The sequence below is a fragment of the Ursus americanus genome, chromosome 2 (assembly GCF_024610735.1).
Source record: "Ursus americanus isolate L20-20 chromosome 2, mUrsAme1.1.p, whole genome shotgun sequence".
In the NCBI taxonomy this organism is placed as follows: Eukaryota; Metazoa; Chordata; class Mammalia; order Carnivora; family Ursidae; genus Ursus; species Ursus americanus.
In genome coordinates, this window is record NC_142128.1 from 73401271 (window position 1) to 73411000 (window position 9730).

At 40.1% G+C, this 9730-nt stretch overlaps 1 protein-coding gene across 1 annotated transcript; it reads left to right on the plus strand.

The window, feature by feature from the left end:
• The first annotated feature begins 704 nt into the window (after window positions 1-704).
• Window positions 705-9730, plus strand: C4BPB (complement component 4 binding protein beta). Its single transcript, XM_045787774.2, has 6 exons — window positions 705-1091; window positions 1824-1994; window positions 3346-3522; window positions 6913-7006; window positions 8836-8962; window positions 9529-9730. Exons 1-6 carry the CDS (start codon window positions 1034-1036, stop codon window positions 9670-9672), a joined length of 771 nt encoding a protein of 256 aa, XP_045643730.1. The 5' UTR covers window positions 705-1033; the 3' UTR covers window positions 9673-9730.

The following is a 9730-nucleotide window of genomic DNA, read 5'->3' on the forward strand; positions in this document are numbered from 1 at the left end:
ATGAACGGAGAAGAGAAAAACAATTAAGACCTTACCGTGTCCTTATGCTTTATATTTATTATGATGCTTTATATTATTTGATTAAAACCTAAAATTTTGGAAGAGCTTTACCCCCAATTTTATAATCGCAGCAGGACAACCAGCTAATTGCTGTAATCGTCCTGAAGAAGAAGGTGGGAGCCCCAAAGCAATTTCACATGTTTTAATTCTTGAGACCAAAGCTTTTCCTTCATGTCCCTCTTACTTCGTTTGGTTTTCTCTGGACTCAGGCTAAATCCTGACCCCCAAAGCCGACAGAAGGGGACCCCTGGCGCTGGCCTGGCAAATGCGGACAGGGTGTTGCTGTAGGACTTTGGAGTCTTTCTCAGGCTTGGACACCATCAGGATCAGCTCCTTGCTGGAAGCTGTCGATCTGGAAGGTCAGAGGCAAGGTAAGTTAGTTTACTTCCTTGAGCTGTCCAGTTTCCAGTGTTCGGTGCTGCCAGGACACCTGGTATTTGAGAGACAGGAAGGACGTGGTGCTCAGAGCTGGGTTTCAGTTGCGAAAGTGCCAGAGATCGGTCCCCCCCTCCTGCCCCCGCCTGCAAAGCTGGAGGGAGTTGCAGAAGCTGGACCGTAAACACTAGCAAATATTGACCGAAGGAGGGTCATGGCTAAACCCTCTGGTCCGGGTCTGTTGTAGCAGGATAAGCCCGCAGTTCAAAGGAACTGGTCAACTGGATTTGCATAACGGAACCCTGGAGATTTCTAAAACTGAGTTTTAAAACTGGCAGCTCATCAACCTTCCCCCTACTTCGTGTTTTTGCAGAATCCCTCCCTGTACTAATTTCCTCATAGCTGTTCGTATTTCCTGCTCTAGGATTTACTTTTTTTTTTTTTTTAAATTCTTCCAGGAAAGAGAAATCAAGACAACCTCTTCTCTAGGAGGGAGGTGGTTGGTATCCTAAGCGGTGTGAGAAGATCTACTTTGATCCAAACCAGGTGTGGTCTGGTTTGAGTTCATTCCAGCCTGGGTCAAGCAACTGACCACAAGATGTTTTTTCGGTTTGTGTGCTGTCTTGTGGTTGTGTGGCTGATTTCTGCCTCAGATGGTGCGTATGCTTAAGATTGGTTTATAAGGCACTTGATATCACTCGGTGGGGTATGAGGCATTCTGTCTACGGTTTTAATGAAATTTAAGTTAATGAAATGTATTTCCTTTATTGAAAAATCTCAAATTACTTGGCCTAATGCCCTGTATCAGCAGGGGCTTAGTAAATATTTATTTTTTTCAAAAAAATTATTTATTTATTTGACAAGGAGCGGGACAGAGAGCGAGAGAGGGAGAGAGAGAGAGAGAGCTCTAGCAGGGGAAGCAGCAGAGGGAGAGGGAGAGAAGCAGGGAGCCCAATGCGGGGCCCCATCCCAGGACCCCAGGATCATGACCTGAGCTGAAGGCAGAGGCTTAACTGGTGCTGCAGGGGCTTAGTAAATATTTAATGATGATTCTACTCTATGACGTGGGTGGTTAACTGTTTATTTTCCCTTTCTGTTCTGGGAGCAAAAGGTACCAATTTCAAAATCTTGGGAGGTCTTATCTGTTATCAACTCCAGGAACACTCTTTGGAAAGGGGATTGTTTCTTTAGGGGTAGATAGATAACTTATGGCTGAATTTGAGTGAATCCAGTTATCCTTTTGAAAACAAAAGTTTGGGAATTATTGGGAAGGGAAGGAAGTGGATGGACATAGACATCAGCAAAAGACACCTGGATGGCAGTCTAACAGGGCTTCCTCATGGCACATGACATGTCAAGTGAATCTGTTATCTTCTTCCTCCTAACAGAGAGCTGTCCAGAATCTCCCTCCGTGGAAAATGGCATAATTGTTATAGAGGAGGCAGAAGGACAAGTTCTGGGAACTTCCATTTGTATCAAGGGCTATCACCTGGTAGGAGAGAAAATCCGTTTTTGCAATGCCTCTATGGAGTGGAATGCTCCAGTTCCCACTTGTCGACGTAAGTTTGATCTTCCTGTTTCTTTGTACATCTTGTCATCCCACTCGATTCTTTCACATCCTACTTCCAGTCAGCCATGTTCAAACTTTATAAGAAAAAAATTCTCGGGGCGCCTGGGTGGCTCAGTTGGCTAAGCATCTGCCTTTGGCTCAAGTCATGATCCCAGGGTGCTGGGATCGAGCCCTGCATCAGGCTCCCTGCTCAGTGGGAAACCTGCTTCTCCCTGACCCTCTCCCTCTGCTACTCCCCCTGCTTATGCTTGCTTGCTCTCTCTCTCTGTCAAATAAATAAATAAAATCTTTTAAAAAAATTCTCAATTTCTAGGAATTCATTTTTAAAGCACTCTAGGGTGGAACTGCTCTTAGAAGCTACATGCTCAGCTCTTGCTCGGTATTGATTCCATTAATTGATTAATTGATTGAATTAATAGATACAATCGACCCTGCAGTAAGAAAAGAATTTCTTCCATATATTAAAACTACCTTCTTTGGCCTATAATTTGTTTAATATCACACTCCCTTAAAATTTTTATGTTATAAAAAATTTTAAACATATATAAAAGACGAAAGAGTAAAATCAACTCACATACTTATCACTTACCTTCAACAATTATCCGCATATAACTAATCTTTTCTCTTCTACAATTCTGTTTTGTATTATTATTACTTTGAAGTAAATATGTCATATTCTATTTCATCCATTATATAACTTTTGAACTGGGAAAAATTTATATTCTCAACTTACAAATGAGATCGAAGCGATTTGCTCAAGTTCACAAAACTCATTTGTGATGTCCGTGGAGACAGAGAATCACTAGTCAATACTGTTATTACTACTCTTTTTAGGACAAGCTGGGTTTGTTCTCCCCACCAATATGTTTACCTTTATTTATAGGACCAAATTCATCTCTCTCTGCATTCTCTTCTGTTCTTTTCACCTGGGGAAAAACAAAATGAAACAAAGTAAAACATGTTGAGTGATGTGTACATTTGACTGGAGGAGAAGGAAGGGAACCGTTGCCTCAAGCATAGGGTGAAGATTTTCAGCAGTGCTTAACAGGAGGACGAACACACTATCGATCATTTCCAGTTATACGCTTCATTACTTTTAGTAAGTTCAAGTCATCTGTCAGCCTTGTGCATGATGACCAAGACCTTTCCTGCCACTCTCAGGCGAGCCTACTCTTTTGGCATCCGGCATCCATGTGGTTTGGTACGATGTACCAGCACGGTTCGTAGTCCCTATTACAAAACACTGTTCTAGTTCTGATTTCTGATTTCTCAGTGAAGTCTGAGGAGGTCTCGCCTTTGCAGAGGGGTCCTTTCCCATCACTTCCTGTTTTCTTCTTCAGTGGGCCACTGTCCTGACCCTGTGCTGGTGAATGGTGAACCCAGTTCCCTGGGTCCTGTGAATGTGAGTGACAAAATCACGTTTAAGTGCAATGAGCACTACATCCTCGAGGGCAGCAACTGGAGTGAGTGCCTGGACAACCACACCTGGATGCCTCCCTTACCCATCTGCAAAAGCAGTAAGTAGGAGACGAACAAGCGCAAATCCAACGATACCCATCAGATCCCTCACGTTTTGTACCTGGGAAGCTTTGGGAGCTAGGAAGCAGCCAAGAAACAAGTGGGGCTCACAGAGCCAAGCCTCACCTCAAATGCTGTGTTCTGTGAAATGAACAACAGCCAAACAATAAACGCTTTTTGCTTTTTTTTCCCCCCCTTTCAAGTAGGATTCCTCTCCTACTAAGTCCAACACGAGATAGTTTGGGGCATCTGACATTTTTTTTTTAATTTCATGATAATGTTCTTATTTGAAGAATACGCAAAAATGGGGGAAAAGGACCGTAACTCATCCATTGCAAAATTACATAAAATAAGAGAGAAAAGTACATCCTTTTTTTTTATATTTTATTTTTTAATAATTTTTATTTTGTTATATTTGTCACCATACAGTACATCCCCAGTTTTTGATGCAATGTTCCATGATTCATTACTTGCATATAACACCCAGTGCACCATGCAATACGTGCCCTCCTTACTACCCATCACCAGTCTATCCCATTCCCCCACCTCCTCCCCTCTGAAGCCCTCAGTTTGTTTCCCAGAGTCCACAGTCTCTCATGGTTCATTCCCCCTTCTGTTTACCCCCCCTTCATTCTTCCCTTCCTTCTCCTACCTATCTTCCTATTTCTTATGTTCCATAAATGAGTGAAACCGTATGATAGTTGTCTTTCTCTGCTTATTTCACTTAGCATAATCTCCTCCAGTCCTGTCCACGTGGCTGCAAATGTTGGGTAATCGTTCTTTCTGATGGCTGAGTAATATTCCATTGTATATATGGACCACATCTTCTTAATCCAGTCATCTGTTGAAGGGCATCTCGGCTCCTTCCACAATTTAGCTATTGTGGACAATGCTGCTATGAACATTGGGGTGCATATGGCCCTTCTCTTCACTACGTCTGTATCTTTGGGGTAAATACCCAGTAGTGCAATGGCTGGATCATAGGGTAGCTCAATTTTTAACTTTTTGAGGGACCTCCACACTGTTTTCCAAAGTTGCTGTACCAACTTATTTTCCTACCAACAGTGTTGTTGTTTTAATTTGCATTTCCTGATGACACACTCTCACTTTCCATCTGTAGATCTTCTTTGGTGAGGTGTCCGTTAAAGTCTTTAGCCCATTTTTTAATCAGGTGGTTTTCTTATTGTTAAGTTTTAAGAGTTCCTTGTATACTTTGGATAACAGTCCTTTTAAGATTTGTCTTTTGCAAATATTTTCTCCCAGCCGATGGCTGGTCTTCTCATTCTCTTGATATGTCCTTCACAGCACAGAAGTTTTCAACTTTAATGAATTCCAGCTGATTATTTCATGGATGGTGTCTTTACTGTTGTATCTAAAAAGGCATACATCCTTATACCCAAGGTCATCTAGGGTTTCTCCTACATTATCTTCTAGGTTTTGCATAGTTTTGCATTTTACATTCAAGCCTATGATCCACTTTGAGTTAATTTTTTTGCAGGATATAGTAGTTTAAAAGCACAAACTATAGTTAGCCTCTTTTAGGGAGCTTGTGGTTACTTAAAACATGCATATATATGACACACAGTTAAATTACAAGCATATACCATCATCATTAGCTTGATGCAAGTTTAAAGTATTTATTTCTTCCAGACTTTTCTGTTTCACTTTTTTGTTTTTCTTTTAATTCAATACTTCCTATCCTAGTGCTGAAATGCAGAATCTCTGTTTTTTTGTGTGTGTGTTAATTCATTGCCTAATTTTAGGGGAAGCTCCTTAGGTCCCTGAGTAAAGCAGATTTTTTTTTTTTCTGTTTACACCCAAGATCTATATCATTTCCTTCGGTTCAAAACTGTACTCTTAAATGTTGCCAGGAGAACCAGTGTAACCTAGAGTTCCTTAGTCAATTCATTGAAATTCTTTTTCCTTCCCTCTACAGAGCTTTTGAATTCGGTTTTTGATCTTTTTATAAAGATTTATAAATTAACATATAATATATTATTGGTTTCGGAGGTACAGGTCTGTGAGTCTTATATAATACCCATTGGTCATTATAACACATACCCTCCCCAATGTCCATAACCCAGTTACCCCAATCCCTCTACCCCCTCCCTTCCAGCAACTCTCAGTTTGTTTCTTATGATTAAGAGTCTCTTATGGTTTGTCTCCCTCTCTGGTTTCATCTTGTTTTATTTTTTCCTCTCTTCCCCTATTATCCTCTGTTCTGTTTCTTAGATTCCATATATCAGTGGGATCATATGAAAATTGTCTTTCTCTGATTGACTTATTTCACTTAGCATAATACCTTCTAGTTCCATCCAGGTCATTGCAAATGGCAAGATTTCATTTTTTCGGATGGCTGTCCATTATATATATATACCACATCTTTATCCACTCATCTGTCATTGGACATCTGGGCTCTTCAAAAGTTATTTATTAACTGCTCAAAGAAAACATCTGTGTTGTAGAAAAAAATACAGAAAACAAAAGAAAACATTTAATTACCTACAAACCTACTACCCACAAATAACAGAATACTTTGATATGTAATTTTCAGCCTTTTTTACTGTTCATATATGTTTATGCATGAGTGTGTTTTACAAGAATAGTATTATATCTTATTATTATAATTACATTTCTGTTTGTAAGCATTATTATAATACATAGTATTATGTACTATGTACTGTACTAATACATGTTCTTTTATGCTTTGCTGTTTTGCTCAACTATTTGTTTTGTATATTTGAATACAACTATTAGCATTTATGTTTCCATAAGTATACACCTACATAATCATTCTTAATTTACACTTTAATCTTGATCAGCATGTTTAGACTCGTGTCAGAGCTCAAAGGGACTTTAGAGATAATATTATTTAAACTGCTCATCTTATGGCATAGGAAGGAAGAAAAGAAGGATGAAATAGTGCTTAGTGGAAGAGCCAGAACCGAAATTCACAACATCTAATACTTTGACTCCTCTTGTTTGATCCCCACTGTACTCTCCCTGTTTCTGAAGCTCTCATATTGCACAATTCTGTCCCACAGAGAATTTCAGCGTCCACTTGAACTCACACGATTTATCTCCTGTCTCAGGGAGTTATTTCTCCCACCTCTACCTCTGGTTTTAATTTTTTTTTTCTTGTACACTGACAGTCTCTACAACTCACACTGCCTTCCCTCAAGCTCATGCAAATCAGAAAGCACTCTCAAATTGCTGATGAAACTGAGAATAAGCAGGGGGAGAGGATCTTTCCCATGGATAAATACAATTTGACCAGAAGGAAATGAATGGAGAATGTGTTCCCATATCCCATGTGGCCGGTTACATTCAGGGGGTGCTGTTAACTGACTACAACTCATGACTGTCACTCTTGTGCTCCTGTCTCCCAGGAGACTGTGGCCCTCCTGGGAATCCAGCTCATGGCTATTTTGAAGGAACAGATTTCAACTCAGGGTCTACCATTACTTATCACTGTGAAGACAGGTAAGCGTATGCAGCCTTTCAAATGCAAGATCCTGCCCATGACTGGTAGCATTGTTTTGGGGAATAACCTAGTTCATCTCACCTTATGCCCTATTTCCTACTGCGTCAGGAATCCGACCTCATGTTGATTTTGAGAGCTGCTTCAGCCCACTGCCAGCTCTCCCCACTCTCTAGAAGACAGGCTGATCCTCTTATTTATCCTAGAGAAGATATTTTAAATGTATATTTTTCTAAAGAATCTCAGAACAAAAACTCAAAGAAATATAGAACAGATGGAACTGCAGAAAGAGAATGATTTATTGTTCCAGCCTGCCGCCCACCCCAATCTGGTTTCCTATTTGCAGTTACTTGAATAAATAAATAAATAAATAAATAAATAAATAAATAAATAAATTTAAATAATATACATTTATTTATATTTAATATCAATTTAAATTGATATTATTTAATTTAAAATTTAAATATGTATATTTAAAGAATATATATATATATTCTTTAAAAAAAAGGAAAAGAAAGAGAATGATTTATAGAACCTTAATACATCCTAATTAGAGTCTAACCTAACTTAGACTACCTGATCACCCACCTTATAGATCTCCTACTCTTTCCTTGGCTTCCGTCTTATTAGCTCAGGGTCGTTGTCTCTACATTAGCATTTCAATCTCATTATATACTTCCAGTGGACTTTGCAGTCAACTCTTGTTTTTCTGACGAAAAGCTGTAGCTCTTTCATAAGATTTATGTGAGGGTTATCCTCAGCTTTCCACTGCTTTGTGGAGGGCAGATGGCAGATGCTTTTTTAAGTTATTGAATGATGACGTGCTTCTTCCCTCATCTTCCCCACCCAACAACTGTGTAAACACATATACTCAGAATTTCTCACTTCTCCATGTTTCATGGGTTGAATTGTCACTTGGGTCCTCTCCACCCCCAAGGAAAGTGGTTTTAGTTGATTACTGTTTGGTAATACTGATGAGGGAACAGAAGGCTGGCTGAAGACAAAGCAGAAGCTGACACCCTGCAATCCCCCCTCCCCCAATGTATGCAACATTCCTCGGCACTGCTGGCTGCGCTAAAACTAAGGAAAGGAAAAAAACAAATGGTTAACTGACAGAGATCACAGTCCTTCAAGATCCATAATTCTCCCTCAGTTTACACGTGTCCTAGTGATTTACAAGGAAGAAGCTCTCTCATCAATAGCCTAACATCCAGAGACCCATAATTCAGTTTCCTGAAGCCCTAACATTACCATCCCCTCCATAAAATTGAGGGAAGCTGAGGCAGAAGGAAATGTAAGTAAAATGGAATTTCTTTTAAACCTGAAGCCCATTGACAAGGACTTGTGATCATTCCTCCGGGAGACTCCCAACTGTCTTCATGTTAGCGCCTCATTAGAGGGAGAGACAGCTTTGGCTTGACAATAGCAAGGCCTCCAATACCCTGCAAGTCTTTAACATACAAAAGTACTTTCCCAGCCTACCTTTTTTTCCTTACCTCCCCCAACCCCATGGTATATAATCAGCTGCCCCTCACAACCCGGGGCAGCAGCTCTTTCTGCCCACGGGTCCTGTCCCCATGCTTTAATAAACCACCATTTTGCACCAAAGACCCCTCAAGAATTCTTTCTTGGTCGTTGGCTCCAAACTCCACCCCACTGAACCTCTCCTATATCCCACAACCTCATCAGTACTTAAGCACGCATCAAGGCTCAAGGAGGTGGATTCTATCACAGTAGGAAATACTGAAATACAACGATACAAAACCAGCCTTAGTTGCCCAGTTTAGAAGGTAGGAAGGCTAAGTGTTGTTGCCATTCTGATTTTGCTCAGGTACCGCTTAGTAGGCGTGCAGGACCAACAGTGCATTGACGGGGAGTGGAGCAGTGCACTTCCAGTCTGCGAGTTGATCCAAGAAGCTCCCAAACCAGCTCCACAGAGTGATTTTGAGAAGGCACTTGTAAGTAGTAGGCTTTGTCTGTCTTGTTCAGAGTTGTATCTCCAGGGCCTGGCATCACTCCTGGAGCACGCTCAGTAAATATCTGTTCAATGTGGGATGTTTTTGAAGGGTTGTTAGAAGGAGGCTCATAAACTATTAACTCACATTTTTATATATAATATGGAAGTTCTCATTTGCCACCATCATCACAAGCCCCTCGTGAGGACCTGTTGGTAGGAGTTATTGTCTCATAGATTTTATAGAGCAAGCTTTATAAACTCGTGTCTTAGACCTGTATGTATTGCTGTGAAAAGTCTCTAAAATTCTTCTAGATTCCAAAAACCACTGACTAGATCAATTTTCATTGAGATGCCTCTTTTAGTTTATATTCATTGCTGGGATAATAATAAGTATATAAAAGCCAGAAGATTTTAATGATTTATCATGTTGAAGACCCGGATTTGTATTTAAGCTGGCTGGTTCTGAGCTCCCAGTCAGGGACCTAAGCGCTACTCATTAGCTTCGGATTATACAAATCCATCGCAGTTCTTAAGTTGTAACTTAAAATTTTTTCTTCTTTTCTTCAGTTTGCCTTTCAGGAGAATAAAGAAATTTGCAAAGCCATAAAGAACTTTGTGCAAAGACTACAGGAAAATGGCTTAACGATGGAGGAACTAAAACATTCTTTGGAAATAAAGAAAGCTGAGTTGGAGGCAAAAATGACATTGTAGCTGAGCAGACTAGGTAATAGAAATGCACCTATGAATAAATTTTCTCTTGGTTCTACAA